Raw genomic sequence first — 27,500 nt, 5'->3', positions numbered from 1 at the left:
CTGTTAAATCCACTTCAATCAGTGTAGATGAAGGGGAGGAGCCAGGTTAAAGGAGGATGTTTTAACCTTGAGACAATTGAGACATGGATTGTGTATGTGTGCAATTCAGATGGTGAATGGGCAAGACACAATATTTAAGTGCCTATGAACAGGTATGGTAGGAGGTGCTATGAACAGGTATGGTAGGAGGTGCTATGAACAGGTATGGTAGGAGGTGCTATGAACAGGTATGGTAGGAGGTGCTATGAACAGGTATGGTAGGAGGTGCTATGAACAGGTATGGTAGGAGGTGCTATGAACAGGTATGGTAGGAGGTGGTAGGCGCAACAGTATGAGTGTGTCAACAACTGCAATGCTGCTGGGTTTTTCATGCTTAACAGTTTCCCGTGTGTATCAACAATGGTCCACCACCCAAAGGACATCCAGCCAACTTGACACAACTGTGGGAAGCATTGAAGTCAACATGGACCAGCATCCCTGTGGAACACTTTCAACACCTTGTAGAGTCCATGTCCTGCTGAGTTGAGGCTGTTCTGAGATATACACATATATATATATATATATATATATATATATATATATATATATACAGTCGTATGAAAAAGTTTGGGCACCCCTCTGAGGCTGCATAATAATTTACTCTGTCGTCACAGAAAATGATCACAGTGGCATGCCATTCATTTTCTAATAAAATCTGAGTACTGGGGTATTGTCCAGACAAAGATTTTTAGTGTAGCAATATTAAGTTGTATGAAATTAAATCAGATGTGAAAAATAGGCTATGCAAAAATGTGGGCACCCTTGTCATTCTGTTGATTTGAATACCTGTAACTACTTAGCACTGATTAATTGGAACACACAATTGGTTTGGTGAGCTCATTAAGCCTTGAACTTCATAGACAAGTGCATCCAATCATGAGAAAAGGTATTTAAGATGGCCAATTGCAAGTTGTTGTTCTCTTTGACTCTCCTCTGAAGAGTGGCAACATGGGGGCCTCAAAACAACTCTCAAATGCCCTGAAAACAAAGATTGTTCAACATTATGGTTTAGAGGAAGGCTACAAAAAGCTATCGCAGAGATTTAAGCTGTCAGTGTCCACTGTGAGGAACATAGTGAGGAAATGGAAGACCACAGGCACAGTTCTTGTTAAGGCCAGAAGTGGCAGGCCAAGTAAAATATCGGAGAGGCAAAGGCGAAGGATGGTGAGAACGGTCAAAAACAGCCCACAGACCACCTCCAAAGACCTACAACATCATCTTGCTGCAGATGGTGTCACTGTGCATCGTTCAACAATTCAGCGCACTTTGCACAAGGAGAAGCTGTATGGGAGAGTGATGCGGAAGAAGCCTTTTCTGCACACACGCCACAAACAGAGTCGCTTGAGGTATGCAAACGCACATTTGGACAAGCCAGCTTCATTTTGGAATAAGGTGCTGTGGACTGATGAAACAAAGATTGAGTTATTTGGTCATAACAAGGGACGTTATGCATGGCGGCAAAAGAACACAGCGTTCCAAGAAAAACACTTGCTACCCACAGTAAAATTTGGTGGGGGTTCCATCATGCTGTGGGGCTGTGTGGCCAGTGCCGGTACTGGGAATCTTGTTAAAGTTGAGGGTCGCATGGATTCCACTCAATATCAGCAGATTCTTGGGAATAATGTTGAAGAATCAGTAACAAAGTTGAAGTTACGCGCTGGATATTTCAACAAGACAACGACCCAAAACACTGCTCAAAATCTACCCGGGCATTTATGCAGAGGAACAAGTACAATGTTCTGGAATGGCCATCCCAGTCCCCAGACCTGAATATCATTGAGAATCTGTGGGATGATTTGAAGCGGGCTGTCCATGCTCGGCAACCATCAAACCTAACTGAACTGGAGATGTTTTGTAAGGAGGAATGGTCCAAAATACCTTCATCCAGAATCCAGACACTCATTAGAGGCTATGGGAAGCGTCTAGAGGCTGTTATTTTAGCAAAAGGAGGCTCTACTAAATATTGATGTGATTTTTCTATTGGGGTGCCCAAATTTATGCACCTGTCTAATTTTGTTTTGATGCATATTGCACATTTTCTGTTAATCCAATAAACCTCATTTCACTACTGAAATATTATTGTGTCCATCAGTTATTTGATAGATCAAAATGAAATTGCTGATCCAAACACCCAATTATTTATAAATGGAAATCATGGAAATTGTCAGGCAACCGTTTTCATACGACTGTATGTATACAGATACAGTTGAAGTCAGAAGTTTACATACACCTTAGCCAAATACATTTAAACTCAGTTTTTCACAATTCCTGACATTTAATCCAAGTAAAAATTCGCTGTCTTAGGTCAGTTAGGATCCCCACTTTATTTTAAGAATGTGAAATGTCAGAATAATAGTAGAGAGAATGATTTATTTCAGCTTTTATTTCTTTCATCACATTCCCAGTGGGTCAGAAGTTTACATACACTCAATTAGTATTTGGTAGCATTGCCTTTAAATTGTTTAACTTGAGTCAAACATTTCAGGTAGCCTTCCAAAAGCTTCCCACAGTAAGTTGGGTGAATTTTGGCCCTTCCTCCTGACAGAGCTGCTGTAACTGAGTCAGGTTTGTAGGCCTCCTTGCTCGCACATGCTTTTTCAGTTCTGCCCACAAATTCTCTATAGGATTGAGGTCAGGGCTTTGTGATGGCCACTCCAGTACCTTGAATTTGTTGTCCTTAAGCCATTTTGCCACAACTTTATGCTTGGGTTCATTGTCCATTTGGAAGACGCATTTGCGACCAAGCTTTTACTTCCTGACTGATGTCTTGAGATGTTGCTTCAATATATCCACATAATTTCCCCTCCCTGATGATGCCATCTATTTTGTGAAGTGCACCAGTCCCTCGTGCAGCAAAGCACCCCCACAACATGATGCTGCCACCCCCGTGCTTCAAGGTTGGGATGGTGTTCTTCGGCTTGCAAGCGTCCCCCTTTTTTCTCCAAACATGATGATGGTCATTATGGCCAAACAGTTCTATTTTGTTTCATCAGACCAGAGGACATTTCTCCAAAAAGTACGATCTTTCTCCCCATGTGCAGTTGCAAACTGTAGTCTGGCTTTTTTATGGCGGTTTTGGAGCAGTTGCTTCTTCCTTGCTGAGTGGCCTTTCAGGTTATGTCGATTTAGGACTCGTTTTACTGTGGATATCGATACTTTTGTACCTGTTTCCTCCTGCATCTTCACAGGGTCTTTTGCTGTTGTTCTGGGATTGATTTGCACTTTTCGCACCAAAGTACGTTCATCTCTAGGAGACAGAACGTGTCTCCTTCCTGAGCGGTATGACAGCTGCGTGGTCCCATAGTGTTTATACGTGCGTACTGTTTTTTGTACAGATGAAGGTGGTACCTTCAGGCATTTGGAAATTGCTCCCAAGGATGAACCAGACTTGTGGAGTTCTACAAAAAAAATCTGAGGTCTTAGCTAATTTCTTTTGATTTTCCCATGATGTCAAGCAAAGAGGCACTGAGTTTGAAGGTAGGCCTTGAAATACATCCACAGGTACCCCTCCAATTGACTCAAATGATGTCAATTAGCCTATCAGAAGCTTCTAAAGCCACGACATTATTTGTGGGAATTTTCCAAGCTGTTTAAAGGCACAGTCAACTTAGTGTATGTAAACTTCTGACCCACTGGAATTGTGATCATTAAATCAAATCAAGTTTATTTTATATAGCCCTTCGTACATCAGCTAATATCTCGACGTGCTGTACAGAAACCCAGCCTAAAACCCCAAACAGCAAGCAATGCAGGTGTAGAAGCACGGTGGCTAGGAAAAACTCCCTAGAAAGGCCAAAACCTAGGAAGAAACCTAGAGAGGAACCAGGCTATGAGGGGTGGCCAGTCCTCTTCTGGCTGTGCCGGGTGGAGATTATGACAGAACATGGCCAAGATGTTCAAAATGTTCATAAATGACCAGCATGGTCAAATAATAATCAGGAATAAATGTCAGTTGGCTTTTCATAGCCGATCATTAAGAGTTGAAAACAGCAGGTCTGGGACAGGTAGCACGTCCGGTGGACAGGTCAGGGTTTCATAACCGCAGGCAGAACAGTTGAAACTGGAACAGCAGCAAGGCCAGGTGGACTGGGGACAGCAAGGAGTCATCATGCCCGGTAGTCCTGACGCATGGTCCTAGGGCTCAGGTCCTCCGAGAGAGAGAAAGAAAGAGAGAAGGAGAGAATTAGAGAGAGCATACTTAAATTCACACAGGACACTGGATAAGACAGGAGAAGTACTCCAGATATAACCAACTGACCCTAGCCCCCCGACACATAAACTACTGCAGCATAAATACTGGAGGCTGAGACAGGAGGGGTCAGGAGACACTGTGGCCCCATCCGATGATACCCCCGGACAGGGCCAAACAGGAAGGATATAACCCCACCCACTTTGCCAAAGCACAGCCCCCGCACCACTAGAGGGATATCTTCAACCACCAACTTACAATCCTGAGACAAGGCCGAGTATAGCCCACAAAGATCTCCACCACAGCACAAACCAAGGGGGGGCGTCAACCCAGACAGGAAGATCACGTCAGTAACTCAACCCACTCAAGTGACGCACCCCTCCTAGGGACGGCATGAAAGAGCACCAGTAAGCCAGTGACTCAGCCCCTGTAATAGGGTTAGAGGCAGAGAATCCCAGTGGAGAGAGGGGAACCGGCCAGGCAGAGACAGCAAGGGTGGTTCGTTGCTCCAGAGCCTTTCTGTTCACCTTCACACTCCTGGGCCAGACTACACTCAATCATATGACCTACTGAAGAGATAAGTCTTCAGTAAAGACTTAAAGGTTGAGACCGAGTCTGCGTCTCTCACATGGGTAGGCAGACCATTCCATAAAAATGGAGATCTATAGGAGAAAGCCCTGCCTCCAGCTGTTTGCTTAGAAATTCTAGGGACAATTAGGAGGCCTGCGTCTTGTGACCGTAGCGTACGTGTAGGTATGTACGGCAGGACCAACTCGGAAAGATAGGTAGGAGCAAGCCCATGTAACGCTTTATAGGTTAACAGTAAAACCTTGAAATCAGCCCTTGCCTTAACAGGAAGCCAGTGTAGGGAGGCTAGCACTGGAGTAATATGATCAAATTTCTTGGTTCTAGTCAGGATTCTAGCAGCCGTATTTAGCACTAACTGAAGTTTATTTAGTGCTTTATCCGGGTAGCCGGAAAGTAGAGCATTGCAGTAGTCTAACCTAGAAGTAACAAATGCATGGATACATTTTTCTGCATCATTTTTGGACAGAAAATGTCTGATTTTTGCAATGTTACGTAGATGGAAAAAAGCTGTCCTTGATATGTTCGTCAAAAGAGAGATCAGGGTCCAGAGTAACGCCGAGGTCCTTCACAGTTTTATTTGAGACGACTTTACAACCATCAAGATTAATTGTCAGATTTAACAGAAGATCTCTTTGTTTCTTGGGACCTAGAACAAGCATCTCTGTTTTGTCCGAGTTTAAAAGTAGAACGTTTTCAGCCATCCACTTCCTTATGTCTGAAACACAGGCTTCTAGCGAGGGCAATTTTGGGGCTTCACCATGTTTCATTGAAATGTACAGCTGTGTGTCATCCGCATAGCAGTGAAAGTTAACATTATGTTTTCGAATGACATCCCCAAGAGGTAAAATATATAGTGAAAACAATAGTGGTCCTAAAACGGAACCTTGAGGAACACCGAAATGTACAGTTGATTTGTCAGAGGACAAACCATTCACAGAGACAAACTGATATATTTCCGACAGATAAGATCTAAACCAGCCCAGAACTTGTCCGTGTAGACCAATTTGGGTTTCCAGTCTCTCCAAAAGAATGTGGTGATCGATGGTATCAAAAGCAGCACTAAGGTCTAGTAGCACGAGGACAGATGCAGAGCCTCGGTCTGACGCCATTAAAAGGTCATTTACCACCTTCACAAGTGCAGTCTCAGTGCTATGATGGGGTCTAAAACCAGACTGAAGCATTTCGTATACATTGTTTGTCTTCAGGAAGGCAGTGAGTTGCTGCGCAACAGCTTTTTCTAAATTTTTTGAGAGGAATGGAAGATTCGATATAGGCCAATAGTTTTTTATATTTTCTGGGTCAATGTTTGGCTTTTTCAAGAGAGGCTTTATTACTGCCACTTTTAATGAGTTTGGTACACATCCGGTGGATAGAGAGCCGTTTATTATGTTCAACATAGGAGGGCCAAGCACATGAAGCAGCTCTTTCAGTAGTTTAGTTGGAATAGGATCCAGTATGCAGCTTGAAGGTTTATTTTCATCATTGTGTCAAGAGATATAGTACTAAAACACTTAAGTGTCTCTCCCGATCCCAGGCCCTGGCAGAGCTGTGCAGATCCAGGACAGCTAAGCCCTGGAGGAATACGCAGATTTAAAGAGGAGTCCGTAATTTGCTTTCTAATGATCATGATCTTTTCCTCAAAGAAGTTCATGAATTTATTACTGCTGAAGTGAAAGCCATCCTTTCTTGGGGAATGCTGCTTTTTAGTTAGCTTTGCAACAGTATCAAAAATAAATTTTGGATTAGGATATTTCACTGTGATACAGTGAATTATAAGTGAAATAATCTGTCTGTAAACAATTGTTGGAAAAATTACTTGTGTCATGCACAAAGAAGATGTCCTAACCGACTTGCCAAAACTATAGTTTGTAACAAGAAATTTGTGGAGTGGTTGAAAAACAAGTTTTAATGACTCCAACCTAAGTGTATTTAAACTTCCGACTTCAATTGTATATACAGTACCAGTCAAAAGTTTTGACACCCCTACTCATTCCAGGCTTTTTCTTTTTTAAATTATTTTCCACAGTAGAATAATAGTGAAGACATCAAAACTATGAAATAACACATATGGAATCATGTAGTAACCAAAAAAGTATTAAACAAATCAAAATATATTTATATTTGCGATTCCTCAAAGTAGCCATCCTTTGCCTTGATGACAGCTTTGCACACTCTTGGCATTATCTCAACCAGATTCACCTGGAATGCTTTTCCAATAGTCTTGAAGGAGTTCCCACACATTTGTTGGCTGCTTTTCCTTCACTCTGCAATCCAACTCATCCCAAATCATCCCAATTGGGTTGAGTTCGGGTATTTGTGGCAGCCAGGTCATTGGTAAAAGTTATTTTGTGTAATTTCTTTCCTTCTTAATGCATTGGAGCCTATCAGTTGTGTTGTGACAAGGTATTTGTTTTTAAGCGTTATTTAAATAGGCAAGGTAGTTCAGAACAAATTCGTATTCACAATGACAGCCTAGGAACAGTGGGTTAACTGCCTGGTTCAGCGGCAGAAGGACAGATTTTTACCTTGTCAGTTCGGGGACTCGATCTAGCAACCTTTGGTTACTGGCCAAATGGTCTAACCACTAGGCTACCTGCCGCACCAGGTAGGGGTGGTATACAGAAGATAGCCCTATTTGGTAAAATACCAAGTCCATATTATGGCAAGAACAGCTCTAATAAGCAACGAGAAACAACAGTCCATCATTACTTTAAGACATGAAGGTCAGTCAATCCACAACTTTTGACTGGTACTTTATATGTATATATTGGTGTGTATAGACAGAATGGACAGTATGTCAATTGAAATGGTGTGTACAGTAGTTATATAGAATGAACCTTGACTAGAATACAGTATATTCATACGAAGTGGGTAAAACAGCATATCAACATAATTTCAGTGACCTGTGTTTAATGACTATGTACATAGGGCAGCAGTCTCTAGGGTGCAAGGTAGAGTAACAGTTCCCCGGCTAGTAACAGTGACTAAGTTCAGGGCAGGGTACTGGGCGGAGGCCAGCTAGTGGTGACTATTTAACAGTGGCCTGGAGATAGAAGCTGTTTATCAGTATCTCAGTCCCAGCTTTGATGCGGTTACAGATGGTGCAATTGCCGTACCAGGCGGTGATACAGCCTGACAGGATGCTCTCATTGGTGCATCTGTAGAGGTCTGTGAGGGACTTAGGGGCCAAGCTGAATTTCTTCAGCCTCCTGAGGTTGACGACGCTGTTGTGCCTTCTTCACCACACTGTCTGTGTGAAGGGACCATTTCAGGTTGTCTGTGATGTGCACGCCAAGGAACTTGAAGCTTTTCACCTTCTCCACTGTAGCCTGTCAATGCAGATGGGAATGTGCCCTCTCTGCTGTCTTCTGAAGTTCACGATCAGCTACTTCATTTTGTTGATGTTGAAGGAGAGATTATTTTCCTGGCACAACTCCGCCAGGGCCCTCACCTCCTCCCTATAGGCCGTCTCGTTGTTGTTAATCAAGCCTACCACTGTTGTGTCGTCTGCATACTTGATGATTGAATTGGAGACGTGCATTGCCCCGCAGTAATGGGTGAACAGGGAGTCCAGGAGGGAGCTGAGCACTCACCCTTGTGGGGCCCCCGTGTTAAGGGTCAGCGTGGCGCAGGTGTTGTTGCCTACCTTCACTAACCTGGGGTCGGCCCATCAGGATGTTCAGGATCCAGTTGCACAAAGAGGGATTCAGACCCAGGGCCCGATCTTAGTGATGAGCTTGGAGGGCACTATGATGTTGAATGCTGAGCTGTAGTCAATGAACAGCATTCTTACATAGGTGTTCCTCTTGTCCAGATGGGGTAGTGTGCAGTGCCATGGCGATAACATCATCCGTGATCTGTTGGAGCGGTATGCAAATTGTAGTGGGTCTAGGGTGTCAGGTAAGGTGGAGGTGATAGGATCCTGAACTAGCCTCTCAAAGCACTTCATGATGACTGAAGTGAGTGCTACGGGGCGATAGTCATTTAGCTCAGTTACCTTCACTTTCTTGGGTACAAGAACAATGGTGGACATGTTGAAGCAAGTGGGGACAACAGACTGGGATAGGGAGATATTGAATATGTCCGTAAACACTTCAGGAAGCTAGTCTGCGCATGCTCTGAGGACGTGGCTTGGGATGGCCTCTGGCTCACCAGCCTTGCAAGGGTTAACACGTTTAAATGTCTTACTCACGTCTGCCATGGAGAACGAGAACTCACAGGCCTTGTGAGTGTTAACACGTTTAAATGTCTTACTCACGTCTGCCATGGAGAACGAGAACTCACAGGCCTTGTGAGTGACGGTGGCCCGCGTCGGCGGCTCTGTGTTTTCCTCAAAGCAGGGACACGCACATTTACACACACATACATACAAAAACCAATACTCTCTCTCTCTCCTCCCTCCTCTCTCTCCTCTCTCTCTCTCTCTCTCTCTCTCTCTCTCTCTGACATTAAGTGTAGTATTTCTGGGCTCAGTACTGATTAGGTATGTGTGAAGCATCAGTCAGCAGTCAGCAGTCCGCAGTCATCAGTCAGCAGGGCTGGGGATGCTGTTAGGACAGGACAGGGACAGGAGAAGACTAAAATACAGCAACAGAATATTAACAAGCTGAAAGACTATGTGTGTCCCAAATGGCTCCCTATTCCCTATTCCCTATTTCCTATGTAAAGTCCATAGGACCTGGTCAAAAGTAGTGCACTACATGTGCCATTTAACTGCCATTCTCTCAAAGTTCTATCTGACTAGTATTCCACAGAGCGGTGGAGAGAGCAAGACGTTGTTTGTCATTTTTATATCAGGCGGAACTGTGAAATGAAAGGACTTCAATCTGTACCTGTATTACTGGCATTAGTATCAATGTGTAGCATATAGTAGATGGACCTTAGAAGCACACACACACAAATACACACACACACAATCTCTTTGTCTCTGTCTCTCTCTCTCTCTGTCAATTCAATTTCAATTTAAGGGCTTTATTGGCATGAGAAACATATGTTTACGTTGCCAAAACAAGTGAAGTAGATTATAAACAACAGTGAAATAAACAGTAAAAAGGTACTGTAGGGCCTCCCGGGTGGCGCAGTGGTCTAGGGCACTGCATCGCAGTGCTAACTGCGCCACCAGAGTCTCTGGGTTCGCGCCCAGGCTCTGTCACAGCCGGCCGCGACCGGGAGGTCCGTGGGGCGACGCACAATTGGCATAGCGTCGTCCGGGTTAGGGAGGGTTTGGCCGGTAGGGATATCCTTGTCTCATCGCGCTCCAGCGACTCCTGTGGCGGGCCGGGCGCAGTGCGCGCTAACCAAGGGGGCCAGGTACACGTGTTTCCTCCGACACATTGGTGCGGCTGGCTTCCGGGTTGGAGGCGCGCTGTGTTAAGAAGCAGTGCGGCTTGGTTGGGTTGTGCTTCGGAGGACGCATGGCTTTCGACCTTCGTCTCTCCCGAGCCCGTACGGGAGTTGTAGCGATGAGACAAGATAGTAATTACTAGCGATTGGATACCACGAAAATTGGGGAGAAAATGGGATAAAATTTATTTAAAAAAAAAAAAAAAAAAAAAAAGGTACTGTAAACATTGCACCCTCAAAAGTTCCAAAATAATAAATTCATTACAAATGTCATATTATGTGCAAATAGTTCAAGTACAAAATGGAAAATAAATCAAATTAAATATGGATTGTATTTACAATGGTGTTTTTTCTTCACTGGTTGCCCTTTTCTTGTGGCAACAGGTCACACATATTGATGCTGTGATGGTACACTGTGGTATTTCACCCAATAGATATGGGAGTTTATCAAAATTGGGTTTGTTTTCAAATTATTTGTGGATCTTTGTAATCTGAGGGAAATATGTGTCTCTAATATGGTCATACATTGGGCAGGAGGTTAGGAAGTGCAGCTCAGTTTCCACCTCATTTTGTGGGCAGTGTCCACATAGCCTGTCTTCTCTTGAGAGCCAGGTCTGCCTACGGCAACCTTTCTCAATGGCAAGACTATGCTCACTGAGTCTGTACATAGTCAAAGCTTTCCTTAAATTTGGGTCAGTCACAGTGGTCAGTATTCTGCCACTGTGTACTCTCTGTTTAGGGATAAATAGCATTCTAGTTTGCTCAGTTTTTTTGTTAATTCTTTCCAATGTGTCAAATAATTACAATACCAGTCAAAAGTTTGGACACACCTACTCATTCAAGGGTTTGTCTTTATTTGGACTATTTTATATATTGTAGAATAATAGTGAAGACTTCAAAACTATGAAATAACCCATATAGAATCACAAGCAAAAAAGTTTTTAAAATAGGAAGGCTATTTCCACCGGTCTAATGACCATTGCTCGGGTTTCATGGCCCAAGCAAGTCTCTTCTTCTTATTGGTGTCCTTTAGTAGTGGTTTCTTTGCAGTAATTCGACCACGAAGGCCTGATTCAACCGTCTCCTCTGAACAGTTGATGTTGAGATGTGTCTGTTACTTGAACTCTGTGAATCATTTATTTGGGCTGAGATCTGAGGTGCAGTTAACTCTAATGAACTTATCCTCTGCAGCAGAGGTAACTCTGGGTCTTCCTTTCCTGTGGTGGTCCTCATGAGAGCCAGTTTCATCATAGCGCTTGATGGTTTTTGCGACTGCACTCTTGAAATGTTCCGTATTGACTGACCTTTTTGTCTTAAAGTAGTGATGGACTGTCATTTCTCTTTACTTATTTGAACTGTTCCTGCCATAATATGGACTTGGTATTTTACCAAATAGGGCTATATTCTGTATACCACTACCTTGTCACAACAGAAATGATTGACTCAATAGAAGGAAAGAAATTCCACAAGTTAACTTTTAACAAGGCACACCTGTTAATTCAAATGCATCCCAGGTGACTACCTCGTGAAGCTGGTTGAGAGAATGACAAGAGTGTGCAAAGCTGTCATCAAGGCAAAGGGTGGCAACTCTGAAAAATTACACATAAAATATATATTTTTTTGTTTTCTAAATCATTCCATATGTATTATTTCATAGTTTTGATGTCTTCACTATTTTCTACAATGTCGAAAATAGTAAAAAATAAAGACCTTGAATAAGTAAGTGTGTCCAAACTCTTGACTGGTACTGTATCTTTGTGTTTTCTCATGATTTGGTTGGGTCTAATTGTGTTGTTGTCCTGGGGCTTTGTGGAGTCTGTTTGTGTTTGTGAAGAGAGCCCCAGGACCAGCTTGCTTAGGGGACTCTTCTCCAGGTTCATCTCTCTGTAGATTGATGGCTTTGTTATGGAAGGTTTGGGAATCGCTTCCTTTTAGGTGGTTGTAGAACTTAACGTCTCTTTTCTGGATTTTGATAATTAGCGTGTATCGGCCGTATTCTGCTCTGCATGCATTATTTGGTGTTTGATGTTGTACACAGAGGATGTTTTTGCAGAATTCTGCATGCAGAGTCTCAATTTGGTGTTTGTCACATTTTGTGAATTATTGGTTGGTGAGCGGACCCCAGACCTCACAACTGTAAAGAGTTCTATAACTGATTCAAGTCTTTTTAGGCAGATCCTAATTGGTATGTCGAAGAAAAAAAAAATTGGCATAAAAGGCCCTTGCCTGACAACTGGACCTTTTTTGGAACACCATTATTTTTGTCTTACTGAGATTTACTGTCAGGGCCCAGGTCTGACAGAATCTGTGCAGAAGATCTAGGTGCTGCTGTAGGGCCTCCTTGATTGTGGGCAGAAGCACCAGATCATCAGCAAACAGTAGACATTTGACTTCGGATTCTATATGGTGAGGCCTGGTGTTGCAGACTCTTCTAGTGTGGGGCTTAACCTGCATCCCTGTCTCACCCCACGGCCCTGTGGAAAGAAATGTGTGTTTTTTTCCAATTTTAACCGCACACTTGTTTGTGTACATGGATTTTATAATGTAATTTGTTTTCCCCCAACACCACTTTCTATCAATTTGTATAGCAAACCCTCATGCCAAATTGAGTCAGAAGCTTTTTGAAATCAACAAAGCATGAGAAGACTTTGCTTTTGTTTTGGTTTGTTTGTTTTTCAATTAGGGTGTCCAGGGTGAATACATGGTCTGTTGTATGGCAATTTGGTAAAAAGCCAATTTGACATTTGCTCAGTACATTGTTTTCACTGAGGAAATGTACCAGTCTGCTGTTAATGATAATGCAGAGGATTTTCCCAGGTTGCTGTTGATGCATATCCCACAGTTGTTATCGGGGTCAAATTTGTCTCCACTTTCGTGGATTGGGGTGATCAGTCCTTGGTTCCAAATATTGGGGAAGATGCCAGAGCTAAAGATGATGTTAAAGAGTTTAAATGTAGCCAATTGGAATTTGTGGTCTGTGTATTCTATCATTTCATTGAGGATACCATCAACCCCACAAGCCTTTTTGGGTTGGAGGGTTTGTATTTTGTCTTGTAGTTCATTCAATGTAATTGGAGAATCCAGTGGGTTCTGGTAGTCTTTAATAGTAGATTATTTTTATCATGTATATGTTTTTGCTGTTTGTTCTTTGTTATACAGCCAAAAAGATTGGAGTAGTGGTTTACCCATACATCTCCGTTTTGGATAGATAACTCTTCCTGTTGTTGTTTGTTTAGTGTTTTCCAATTGTCCCAGAAGTGGTCTGTGTCTCTCTCTCGCTCTCCCTCTCTCGGTCTCTCTCTCTCGCACTCTCTGTCTCACATAAACACACACACACACACCAACACACACACACACACACCAATACAATAACAGTAGAGTGCAGTAGCGAGGATGTCTATTACTCTCTCTAATTCAGTCCTTTATTGAGCTGCTGTTGATTAAAACTCTGGTAGAGGTGGGGAGCATGCACATGCCTCTTTCTCACACACACTCAGTTTACTCTCAGATACAGTATCTACAGCCAGTCACATTTCCTTTACAACCTCCATATTAAGGGGATATTCCAATTAGACGTAGGGTTTAAGCCCTCTCTCCTCCTTCCTGCGAAATGGAATGGTAGGAAGGAATTGGAATGTACAGATGGTGGAACGCCTCATTCTAATCTACCCTAAAGATCAGTATTGGATTTATGTTGATTATAGGATTTTTCATTTTGCGCTTTTATGATGGGCCTAGTAATTTTACTGTAATCTTAAATCCTAGATTAGTTGAACTTTTGGTATTATCATAGTGAAATGTCATATTTACGTACATTAATTGGTAAAATTCTCAAATACAATAGGCAGGCTTTCCTGTATAAAAAACAAGTGATATTTTATGGGTCTGAATTTCCTGCTGTACATTTTTTTATCCTCTTGACAAGTGATGTGTAATTTAGCCTGCCTGATCCTCCCAAGAAACACCAGCACCAGTTCATGGAGTAATTGATCAAAATTAGATAGGGAGGGAGGGAGGGAGGGAGGGAGGGAGGGAGGGAGGGAGGGAGGGAGGGAGGGAGGGAGGGAGGGAGGGAGGGAGGGAGGGAGGGAGGGAGGGAGGGAGGGAGGGAGGGAGGGAGGGAGGGAGGGAGGGAGGGAGGGTGCCTTATGAAGGCATTGAGAGAGGGACAGAGAGAGACAGAGGGAGAGAGGGGGGAAAATAAAGAATGAAGCATAAATAATAAGCATGGGAAAACCAAGCAAGACAGAATGAGAGTGGAGGGGAGGGGGGGTCAATCACAGACTGAGAGAGCGAAAGAGAGAGGGGGGGTCAATCACAGAGAGAGAGAGAGAGAGAGAGAGAGAGAGAGCGACAGAGAGCGAGAGAGAGAGAAGGGGTGAGATTATCAGAGGTGAAGGAACAAATGTTCTTACAGGAGGTTAAGTGTTCTTGTTCGTGATTCATACTACAAGGAGATAGATTACTGGCTGTCTGACCTCTCATCCATCCTCCTCCTCATACCCTCCTCCCCTCCCCCTCCCCTCATTCCCTCATCCTCCCATCCTCCTCTTCCCCTTCTCCTCCCATCATCCTCCTCCTATCCTCCTATCCTTCCCCCCTTCCTCTTCCATCCCTCCTCCTCCCATTCCTCCTCCCCTCTTCTTCCCCTTCCTCTTCCTCCTACCAACCTCCTTCCCTCCTCCAGCTCTCCTCCGTCCCTCCCTAACTCATATACATCTCCTACCCTCTAGTCCTGTGGATGGTGGTGTGACTTTATGAAACTCCCATGAGTATTGATCCTGATGATGGAGCTGATCGAGGTGATTGGGAGGTCAATCCCTACAGTTGCTGATTATAAAGTTCATGATGTACACTGCTCAAAAAAATAAAGGGAACACTTAAACAACACAATGTAACTCCAAGTCAATCACACTTCTGTGAAATCAAACGGTCCACTTAGGAAGCAACACTGATTGACAATAAATTTCACATGCTGTTGTGCAAATGGAATAGACAAAAGGTGGAAATTATAGGCAATTAGCAAGACACCCCCAATAAAGGAGTGATTCTGCAGGTGGTGACCACAGACCACTTCTCAGTTCCTATGCTTCCTGGCTGATGTTTTGGTCACTTTTGAATGCTGGCGGTGCTCTCACTCTAGTGGTAGCATGAGACGGAGTCTACAACCCACACAAGTGGCTCAGGTAGTGCAGCTCATCCAGGATGGCACATCAATGCGAGCTGTGGCAAGAAGGTTTGCTGTGTCTGTCAGCGTAGTGTCCAGAGCATGGAGGCGCTACCAGGAGACAGGCCAGTACATCAGGAGACGTGGAGGAGGCCGTAGGAGGGCAACAACCCAGCAGCAGGACCGCTACCTCCGCCTTTGTGCAAGGAGGTGCACTGCCAGAGCCCTGCAAAATGACCTCCAGCAGGCCACAAATGTGCATGTGTCTGCTCAAACGGTCAGAAACAGACTCCATGAGGGTGGTATGAGGGCCCGACGTCCACAGGTGGGGGTTGTGCTTACAGCCCAACACCGTGCAGGACGTTTGGCATTTGCCAGAGAACACCAAGATTGGCAAATTCGCCACTGGCGCCCTGTGCTCTTCACAGATGAAATCAGGTTCACACTGAGCACATGAGCACGTGACAGACGTGACAGAGTCTGGAGACGCCGTGGAGAACGTTCTGCTGCCTGCAACATCCTCCAGCATGACCGGTTTGGCGGTGGGTCAGTCATGGTGTGGGGTGGCATTTCTTTGTGGGGCCGCACAGCCCTCCATGTGCTCGCCAGAGGTAGCCTGACTGCCATTAGGTACCGAGATGAGATCCTCAGACCCCTTGTGAGACCATATGCTGACACATGCACATTTGTGGCCTGCTGGAGGTCATTTTGCAGGGCTCTGGCAGTGCACCTCCTTGCACAAAGGCGGAGGTAGCGGTCCTGCTGCTGGGTTGTTGCCCTCCTACGGCCTCCTCCACGTCTCCTGATGTACTGGCCTGTCTCCTGGTAGCGCCTCCATGCTCTGGACACTACGCTGACAGACACAGCAAACCTTTTTGCCACAGCTCGCATTGATGTGCCATCCTGGATGAACTGCACTACCTGAGACACTTGTGTGGGTTGTAGACTCCGTCTCATGCTACCACTAGAGTGAAAGCACCGCCAGCATTCAAAAGTGACCAAAACATCAGCCAGGAAGCATAGGAACTGAGAAGTGGTCTTGTGGTCACCACCTGCAGAACCATTCCTTTTTTGGGGGTGTCTTACTAACTGCCTATAATTTCCACCTTTTGTCTATTCCATTTGCACAACAGCATGTGAAATGTATTGTCAATCAGTGTTGCTTCCTAAGTGGACAGTTTGATTTCACAGAAGTGTGATTGACTTGGAGTTACATTCTGTTGTTTAAGTGTTCCCTTTATTTTTTTGAGCAGTGTATTAATGTAGGTATGTTTTACTGGTTCGGATTTGGTAGTTTTGTGACGTGATTTATTTATGATTCACTTTAATTCTATCTTGCCCTCTCTCTCTCTTGCTCTTTTTCACACACACACACACACACACACACACACACACACACACACACACACACACACACACACACACACACACACACACACACACACACACACACACACACACACACACACACACACACACACACACACACACACACACCACACCGGTGGTCACAGTAATTAGGCTTCTCCAAGCTCTGATGCTGCTGATGGTCATTAGTAGCTTACCAAACCTGCTAACTGCCTGGTACTCAGCACTCTATTGTCCCTCTAATCACTCTGACATCAATGCAAATGTATTCGAAAATCAAATCAAACACTTTATCTAATCATGAGAGCCCATGAGCTCCTGTTGCGTAACATTTATATAGGCTAAGCAATTGCGTGAGAAAACAGAGTGATGGCCTCTATTAACTTTCCTAATATTAAGCACATTGCTTCTCTTTACAACAGGAGTACCTGGCTGGCATAAAAGTGAACCACGTGAAAAGCGTCCTCAGTTCGCTTTTTAAGTGAATAGATGACATGTATTTTTCCGCTGCCCCTGTTTCCAGACAGGTGCATGATAATGATCCATTCTAAATCTAATCAAATTTCACGCATATATTATTTAGTATATGTGTCACGTGTGCTCCCTCTCCGGTCTCTAGGTCACCAGTCTGCTCGTTATGGCGCACACCTGTCACCATGGTTACACACACCTGCGCATCATCAGACTCTCCTGGACTCCATCACCTCCCTGATTACCTGCCCTATATATGTCACTTCCTTTGGTTCCATCCCCAGGTGTTATTGTTTCTGTTTCAGTGTCATGTCTGTGCGTTGTTCGTGTTTTCTTGTTTGGTATTATGTTACGTTTATTTATTAAAGCATTCACTCCCTGAACTTGCTTCCCGACTCTCAGGGCACACGTTACAATATGTAAAGACAAGATTAAATCAAGAATAGTCTGATGGGTGACAATATTAACCTATCACTTGTGAATAATACATTATCACTTGTGAATGATGCCCAGTTAAAGGCAAACAGTGAATTATTTCTTTTTGTGACTTTTTCTAATCATAGTGGCACACCTCATGTAGCCTAGCCCATAGGCCTATATGTTTTGATAAGGTTTGCATCACAACTAAAGTGGCCAAATAACTTCTTCAAATAAAGCACAGTAAACCACTTTACAACGGGTATAGAGCCTAACTGTGTGCATTGCTGCTGCACTTATAATGTGAAGAAATAGCCCGTCAATGTGAAGGTAAATGTTCTCATCTGTTGCATCAGGCTCATTGCTTAAACAGTTGTTTTGTTGCTAGTGGTTGTATTAATTTGGGATCTAGCGCATCCCACACTGTACCAGACTGTGTTTGAAATATTTATTTATCGCACAGAATATAATAGGTCAACTTTTGTACTGTGGGGGATAGTAGATTGACATAGGCTAGTGCTTTTGCTGTTCGGTAGGCCTACTCATGTTGTTGAATGACGAAAAGTAAATGTGGACAGTTCATCCAATATCTTAAATATGCACCTTGGAATTGGATAAGGACACGCGCAGTTGCGTCCCCGATGTGTCTGTCTTCTCTTGTAGCCTTTCACGGAGAGCCATGTGAGTGAGGCGTGTTTCGGCACGCAACCGGGAGAAGAGAATTATAATTATTATACTCAGCCCAAGGGCACAACAGCCACTGGCCGCAAAAGGCATGGATTTATTTAGGGACCATTACAGTCACACAAAGGGGATGCAGCCGGGAAATTCGAGGCATTAAGTGCTTGTCAAATTGTGAATGAGAGACTGATGGAGTGTGTACAGCCTGCACAAAAAAAACAAAGCAGAGCCTTACATACAACTTTTTTCAAATCATCATTCAAGTGGCATTATGCAGCTTTAGAATGTGTTAAAAATCCAAACATACAGCCCAACATTTGTATCACAAGTAAAGTTGCATAAATAACTTGAAATTAAGCATATAGGAGGACCTGTTTCTTTGTTAACCGTTCAACACAGAACAGCCGTATGTGTGCACTCCTTCAAATCGTTTGGAAATAACATCCTTTCTATTTTCTTCAGCTGTGTTCAATTGTATTCTTCATACTATAAAATCATATAAAATAGTGCCACGTAATTCTAAGCAAATCTTGTCTGCTAAATAAAACTAGTGTAGCCCACAGCCATATGGCATAGCCAGATCAGGGCCAAACATCTACATTTTACATTGAGTCATTTAGCAGACGCTCTTATCCAGAGCGACTTACAGTTCGTGGATTCATTTTAAGATTGCTAGATGAGATTACCACATATCACAGTCATATGAAGTACAAGTTTCCTCAACAACGCAGCTATCAGTAGAGTCAGAGCTAGAAGGGGGGGGGGGGGGGGGGGGGGTCAAGTGCAAGTGCTGGTTAACTGTTATTTTTTATATATCATTTTTTGGGGGTGGGGGGGGGTCGTAGTGAGGAGGAGGATTATTTAAGATACTGAGGTAGGGTTTCAGATGTTTTCGGAAGACGGACAGGGACTCTGCTGTCCTAGCTTCAGGGGGAAGATGGGTAGGGACTCTGTTGTCCTAGCTTCAGGGGGAAGATGGTTCCACCATTGGCGTGCCAGGACAGAGAAGAGCTTGGACTGGGCTGAACGGGAGCTGCCCTCCCGTAGGGGTGGGAGGGTCAAGAGACATGAGGTGGCAGAACGGGTTGGTTCCTCTTGCTGTTCCATAGGTAAGCACCGTAGTCTTGTAGTGGATGCGAGCTTCAACTGGAAGCCGGTGGAGTGTGCAAAGGAGCGAGGTGACATGAGAGAACTTGGGAAATTTGAAAACCAGGCAGGCTGCTGCTTTGTGGATAAGTTGCAGGTGTTTGATGGTACAACCAGGGAGCCCAGCCAACAGCGAGTTGCAGTAGTCCAGACAGGAGAGGACAAGTGCCTGGATTAGGACCTGCGCCGCTTCCTGTGTGAGGTAGGGTCGTACTCTACAGATGTTGTAGAGCATGAACCTGGAGGATCGGGTCACTGCATTGATGTTTGCAAAGAACGACAGGGTGTTGTCTAGGGTCACGCCAAGATTCTTTGCACTCTGGGAGGGCAACACTGTGGAGTTGTCAACTGTGATGGAGAGGTCTTTGAGCGGGCAGGCCTTCGCTGGGAGATAGAGCAGTTCCGTCTTGTCGAGGTTGAGCTTGAGGTGGTGGGCCAACATCCAAGTTGAGATATACTGTATGCCAGGCACGCAGAGATGCTTGTCACTACCTGTGTGTCAGAAGGGGGGAAGGAGAAAAGTAGTTGAGTGTCATCCGCATAGGAATGAGAGACCATGTGAAGATACGATGGAGCCGAGTGAGAGGGCCTAGAACCAAGCCCTGGGAGACACCAGTAGTCAGAGTATGTGGTGCAGACAAAGATCCTCTCCACGTCACCTGGTAGGAGCGGCCTGCCAGGTAGGATGCAATCCAAGTGGGTGCATATCCTGAGACCAGCCCAGCCCTGAAAGGGTGGAGAGGAGGAAAGAGGTCAGGGCATAGGGTAGTGGAATCAATAGGCTGAGTGAATGAGTAGCAGACGTCGTCAACCAAAGTGGTTGACAAAGTAGTCCGCAGAGAGGGAGGAGGGAGGGGAAGGGGGTGGAGGATTAAGGAGGGAGGAGAAGGTGGAAAAGAGTTTCCTATGATTAGAGGCAGAAGCTTGACATCTAGAGTGATATAAAGTGGCTTTAGCAGCAGATACAGAGAAGGTAGAGAAGAGGGAGTGAAATCATGATAGATTCTCCGGATGTTTAGTTTTCATCCAATTTTGCTCAGCTGCCCGCAGCCCTGTTCTGTAAGCTCGGAATGAGTCACGGCCGGGAGGAAAGGGGACAGTCCAAGTCATAGGATGCATAAAGGGAGGAGAGTAGGGTCGAAGAGGCAGAATCAGGAGACAGGAGGGAGAAGAATTTAGCAGAAGAGAGAGATGATAGGATGGAAGAGGAGAGAGTAGTGGGAGAGAGAGAGCGAAGATTGCGATGGCTCATGACCATCTGGGTAGGGGCTGGGTGGTTAGGGTTGGGATTAATGGGAAACAGAAAAGGAAACAAAGTAGTGATCAGAGACCTGGGGGGGGGGGGGGGGGTGTTGCAGTGAGATTAGTAGGCGAGCAGCCTCTTGTAAAGATGAGGTCAAGCGTTTTGCCTACCTTGTCAGTTGGAGGGGATCGGGAAAGGGTGAGGTCAAAAGAGGCAAGGAGGGAAAAGAGCGAGTTGGAAAGAAATGAATCGAATGCAGACGTCGGGAGGTTGAAGTTGCCAGGTGCGAAGAGCAAAGAGCGGTGAGCCATCATCAGGAAATGAGCTTCTCAAGGTGTCAAGCTCATTGAGGAACTCTCCAAGGGCACCTGGTGGACGATAGATTACAACAATGTTAAGCTTGAGTGGACAAGTGACAGTGACAGCATGGAGTTAAATTGAGGTGGACAGGTGAGAGAGGGAGAAAAGAGAAAATCTCCATTTAGGAGAAATGAGTAAACCTGTGCCATCACGTGACAACCAGATGATCTGGGACTATGAGAGAAAACATAGTCAGATGAAGAAAGAGGAGCTGGAGTAGCAGTGTTCTCTGGGCTGATCCATGTCTCCGTCAGGGACAACAAGTCAAGGCACTGAAGATGAACTCTGCGTTCTTGACCGCAGATCGGCAGTTCCAAAGGCACCACTTAAAGTAGATGGTCCAAGCTAGCAAAACGAAAGTACTGGAACAGATAAAGACAAAAAATATATACTTATCACTCCTGGAGATATCAGGAGTCCTCTAGCTATAGAATGAACATAAGGACAACTCAGATTATTGTTCATGTTCACCCACTGCTGCGTGGCCAAACACGACTCCAACACCATCATTAAGTTTGCTGATGACACAACAGTGGTAGGTCTAACCACCGACAACGATGAGACGGCCTATAGGGAGGAAGTCAAAGAACTGGCAATGTGGTGCCAGGGCAACAACCTCTCCCTCAATGTGAGCAAGACAAAGGAGTTAATTGTGGACTACAGGAAAAGGCGGGCCGAACAGGCCCTTATTAAAATCAACGGGGCTGTAGTGTAATGGGTCGAGAGTTTCAAGTTCCTTGGTGTCCACATCACCAACGAACTATCATGGTCCAAACATAACAAGACAGTTGTGAAGAGGGCAAAACAAAACCTTTTCCCCCTCAAGAGAAAAGATTTGTCATGGGTCCCCAGATCCTCAAAAGGTTCTACAGCTGCACCATCGAGAGCATCCTGACCGGTAGCATCACCACCTGGTATGGCAACTGCTTGGCATCTGACCGTAAGGCGCTACAGAGGCTAGTGCGAACGGCCCAGTACATCACTGGGGCAAAGCTTCCTGCCATCCAGGACCTATGTAATAGGCGGTGTCAGAGGAAAGCCCAGAAAATTGTCAGACTCCAGTCACCCAAGTTATAGACTGTTTTCTCTGCTATGGCAAGCGGTACCGGAGCGCCAAGTCTAGGACCAAAAGGCTCCTCAACAGCTTCTACCCCCAAGCCTGCTGCTGAACAATTCATAAAAATCGCCACCGGACAATTTGTACACCGTTGCTACTCGTTGTTTGTTTGTTACCTATGCATAGTCACTTCGCCCCCACCTACATGAACAGAGTACCTCAACTAGCCTGTACCCCTGCACACTGACTTGGTACCGGTGCCCCCTGTATATAGCCTCGTTATTGTCATTCTTATTGTGTTACTTTTTATTATTATTTTTTATTTTAGCTTACTTGGTAAATATTTTCTTCTTCTTGAACTGCACTGTTGGTAAAGGGCTTGTAAGTAAGCATTTCACGGTAAAGTCTACACTTGTTGTATTCGGCGCATGTGGCAAATAAAGTTTGATTTGATGCTATTATGTTCTTCGGAAATATATAAATATTTTCTTCATATCATGTTTCTTCAGACCTGTCGAAAATAAACAATGGATTTATTGTGAAGGTGTCGGAAAATGCCGTCGGGGGTACGCCAAATAAAAATGTGATTCACATTTTTTCTCCACATTTTCTAACAGTGATTTAGTAAGGCCCGCATCCATAGAGACACGTACCAGCTCTACTGGTAGTACTGCTACTACCAGCGGTACTACACCTGCACCTGTCAACGACACAATTTATTCTGCTTCCACGAACACATCCAATGCTAGCATCAGTAATTCTACATTTGTCTCTGACAGTTGTGAATCTGATGCAGCCGAAGAGCTACTGCCCCCTTACCCGGGAAAGCACCGAACAACAGACAGGGACGTTGGACCATCGAAGAGGTGTAAATATGATGAGAACTACACTGATTTGGGGTTCAATTATATTGGGAGTAGTGCCTTTACTCAGCCACAGTGTGTTATATGTGCAAAAGTACTATCTCACAACTCGATGAAACCTTCACTCTCACGCAGACATTTAGAAACAAAACATGACGATTTCAAAAATAAGCCACAGGAGTTTTTGGAGCGAGAATTAAGATGATTTTCAAGTAGTAAGACATGTATAATATCAACAGATACCATTAATAAGAAGGGACTAGAAGTGACTTATATGGTGAGCTACCAAGTGGCTAGAACAGGCAAGCCCCATCTATTGTGGAGGACTTATTAATTCTTCCTGCTGCCGCGGATATGGCTGGGACAATACCAGGGGAAAAGGCCAAAAAATCTATACAGACAATGCCTTCATCAAACAACACTGTTTCACGACGCATCAGTGACATGGCAGGAGATGTTGTGAAACAATTACTACTTTGCATACAAGCCAGTGAATTCTATGCATTACAGATGGATGAGTCAACAGACGTGGCGGGCTTGGCACAGCTCCTGGTATATGTCTGTTACGTTTATGGGGGGTCAATTTAGGAAGATCCTCTTCTGCAAACCTCTGGAAACCAGGACAAGAGGAGAGGATATTTTTTAAGTACTCGACAGCTTTGTAACATCAAATTATTTGGTGGTAAAGATGTGTTGGTATCTCTAGTGATGGCGCAAAAGCCATGACAGGGAGACATAGTGGAGTGGTAACGCTCGTGCAAGCAGTTGCTCCCAACGCTACTTGGGTGGACTACAGCATCCACCGAGAGGCTTTTGCTGCCAAGCGAATGCCTGACAGCTTGAAATACGTTTTGGACACTATAGTGAGAATGGACAAGGCCCCCGAACTCTCATGTATTTTCTGCACTGTGCAATGATATGGGTAGCGACCATGTAACGCCTTTACAACATACAGAAGTGTGCTGGTTATCAAGGGGAAAAATATTGACACGTTTTTTAATTGAAAGATGAGCTTAAAGTTTTCTTTACTGACTATCATTTTCCCTTGTCTGACCACTTGCATGATGACGAGTTTCTCACACGACTGGCCTATCTGGGTGATGTTTTTTCTCACCTGAATGACCTGAATCTAGGATTACAGGGACTCTCTGCAACTATATTCAATGTGTGGGACAAAATTGAGGCTATGATTAAGAAGTTGGAGCTCTTCTCTGTCTGCATTAACAAGGACAACACACGGGTCTTTCCATCATTGTATGATTTTTTGTGTGCAAATGAACTCAAGTTTATGGACAATGTCAAATGTGATATAGCGAAGCACCTGAGTGAGTTGGGTGCATAATTACACAGGTACTTTCCCGAAACGGATGACACAAACAACTGGATTCGTTATCACTTTCATGCCCTGCCTCCAGTCCACTTACCGATATCTGAACAAGAGAGCCTCATCGAAATTGCAACAAGCGGTTCTGTGACAATTTAATTTAATCAGAAGTCACTGCCAGATTTGTGGATAGGGCTGGGCTCAGAGTATCCTGCCTTGGAAAATTGGCTGTTAAGACACTGATGCCCTTTGCAACCACGTACCTATGTGAGAGTGGAATCTCAGCCCTCACTAGCATGAAAACTAAATACAGGCACAGACTGTGTGTGGAAAATGATTTAAGACTGAGACTCTCTCCATTACAACCCAACATTGCAGAGTTATGTGCATCCTTTCAAGCACACCCTTCTCATTAACCTGTGGTGAGTTATTCACAATTTTCTATGAACAAATAAGGTTTTATATGTAAGATGGTTAAATAAAGAGCAAAATTATTGATTATTTTTATATTAGTATTTGTGCCCTGGTCCTATAAGAGCTCTTTGTCACTTCCCACGAGCCGGGTTGTGACAAAAACTCACACTCATTCTTATGTTTAATAAATGTATCGTATAGTGTGTGGCAGGCTTACTATGATGGCAAAAAACAACATTTGAGAGTGTGCTGACCCTGGTGCTAGAGGGGGTACGCAGCTGGAGGTTGAATGTTTGAAGGGGTACGAGACTATAAAAAGTTTGGGAACCACTGGTGTAGGCTATATTGCATGGATTTATTATATATATGTTTTATGTAGATGTTCCAAAGGTCTGCATCAATGGCTGGTAGGCTGTGCTTGGAAGACAGGAGATGCTAAATGTGTTTATGTTAATTAACGGTCAATTACCGTGAGACCGGCAGTTATTTGCTTGACAATCACTAGTTGACGACATTTCATGACCTCCACAGCCCTACGCAGGACTAATCCAGGTCTGAATCCTACTTAAGGCTTAAAGGGGTCAGAGAAGACAAAATTATGTCAACTGTTATTCCTCTGTAATAATTGAAGATGTGATCTTCTCATTGTTTTGGCTTTGTTCATATATTTACCAGCTGCCTGTACTGGCATTTCACTGTCTGACATAATCTCTTTCTCATCTCCCTCTTTTCTCAATCTCTCCAGTCTCCCATTTGCCGTGGTCAACCTCTCTCTTCACTTATTTTTCCTTCTCTCTGTCCAAATCATTGTATTAAATGGAAACAGCAAAAAGAGAGGGAGAAGGGGAGGGAAAGAAAGAAAGAGAGGGAGAGAAAGAGAGAATGATAGAGATTATCCACACTTCATTGTACATCTGTGGTGTGTGTTTTCTGTCTGGGGGTCTATCATAAAGAGGCTGGCAGGCCTACAGTAGCAGGACCACAGTTTGTCCAGTGGCCTGCTTGTTTCTGGGGGCCAGTGGGTCAAGCTGTCTCCTCAGATGGGAGACGAGCTGTGCTTACACCCCCAGGAAACACCCTGGCTGGGGCCTACGGGGCCAACAGACGGCAAACAGAGAGAGACACACTCACAGAGACTGTTCACACACACACTTCATAAGGTTTTCTTCTCTGAGGACAGTCAGCTGTTGGTCTGTTCTGTTTCTCCTGCGGCTGCTTTTATCGGTGGGTTTTCTACTGTATGAGAGTTTCCTCTGGCTAGAGAATAGAGGAATATAGAATAGAGGAATAGAGAATAGAAGAATAGAGAATATAGGAATAGAGAGTAGAAGAATAGAGGAATATAGAATAGAGGAACAGAGAATTGAGAATTGAGGAATAGAGAATAGAGAAATAGAAAATAGAGGATAGAGGAACAGAGAATAGAGAATAGAGAATAGAGGAATAGAGAATAGAGGAATAGAGTGGGAGAGAGAGACTGCAGGGGATGGGAAAGAGAAAGTGGGGAAAGAGAAAGTGGAAGAACGGGAAAGTGGGAGAAAGGTTCAGAGGGATAATTCCAGTCTTGGTCTGCTCTGTTCATACTCTTATGTTTAAATATTCATGTTAAAGCTTGGCTTATTCAATTACCATCACTATGAGTTCTGTCCGTGCTCTCAGAGTGATATTACTATCTCTCTCTCTATCTCTCTCTCTCTATCTCTCTCTCTCTCTCTGTCTCTCTCTGTCTCTCTCACTCTCTCTCACTCTCTCTCACTCTCTCTCACTCTCTCTCACTCTCTCTCTCTCTCTCTCTCGCTGTCTCTCTCTCTCTCTCGCTGTCTCTCTCTCTCTCGCTGTCTCTCTCTCTCTCTCTGTCTCTCTCCCTCTCTCGCTCTCTGTCTCTCTCCCTCTCTCTCTCTCTCTCTCTCTCTCTCTCTCTCTCTCTCTCTCTCTCTCTCTCCCCCTCTCTCTCTCTCTCCCTCTTCCTCTCTCTCTCCCTCTTCCTCTCTCCGCAGCGTTGAATGAGCCCACTATAGATTACGGCTTCCAGAGGTTACAGAAAGTCATCCCCAGACATCCAGGAGACCAGGAGAGACTACCCAAGGTCAGCACACACACACATACACACCCATACACACACACACCCATACACACACGCACATACACACACACACACACACATACACACATACACACACACGCACAAAGAAAGGAAGGAAGAGGAGCGGGAGGAGAGGGGGAGAGAAAGAGTAGGGAAGTAGAGGAGGAGGAGGTGAAGGGGGAGGGGAGGTATACAGGTGTCCATCATGGTTCAGTCAGTCAGCTGAGGAGTCAGTGGATCGAAGAACTGCCCAGCTGAGTGTTCTTACTGAAGCTTGATTGGTCGTCCAGCACTGAAAGACAGCAGGGGAGGGGAGAGAGAACAGGTGTAGGAGGTTGAGAGAAATCACCTCTCCCTCACTCTGGGTCATGTCTGGTGTTGAGGTCTGTGGAACAAATCAGCACTCCTACTGAGATGCTTGATACGTATGGCCCCTAATCTTTAGACTAACAACCCCCTGTATCTCCTCCCCTCCACTCCCTCTACCTCCCCTCCACCCCCCCCCCCCCCCCCTCTCCCTCTCCCTCGCGCCCCCCCCCCCCTCTCCCAAAATGGTTCCGCGTGGAACCAAAAAGGGGTTAGCCCTGGAACCAAAAAAGGGTTATGCAATGGGGAAAGCCACTTTTTTCTAAGAGCATAGGTAGGTAGGTAGGTAGGTAGGTAGGTAGGTAGGTAGGTAGGTAGGTAGGTAGGTAGGTAGGTAGGTAGGTAGGTAGGTAGGTAGGTAGGTAGGTAGGTAGGTAGGTA

The 27,500-nt window shown here is 44.6% G+C and overlaps 1 protein-coding gene across 1 annotated transcript in view; it reads left to right on the top strand.

Moving 5' to 3' along the window:
- LOC120042908 (transcription factor COE1-A-like) overlaps positions 1–27,500 on the top strand; it is a 109,350-nt gene that overhangs the window by 56,762 nt on the left and 25,088 nt on the right. Inside the window, exon 11 of the mRNA XM_038987674.1 lies at positions 26,668–26,756. Coding sequence (XP_038843602.1) covers positions 26,668–26,756 — 89 coding nt within the window. The remainder of the gene's footprint in view (positions 1–26,667; positions 26,757–27,500) is intronic.

This window comes from Salvelinus namaycush, unplaced genomic scaffold, assembly GCF_016432855.1.
Source record: "Salvelinus namaycush isolate Seneca unplaced genomic scaffold, SaNama_1.0 Scaffold80, whole genome shotgun sequence".
Lineage (NCBI taxonomy): Eukaryota > Metazoa > Chordata > Actinopteri > Salmoniformes > Salmonidae > Salvelinus > Salvelinus namaycush.
This window is presented reverse-complemented; position numbering and strand designations above follow the sequence as displayed.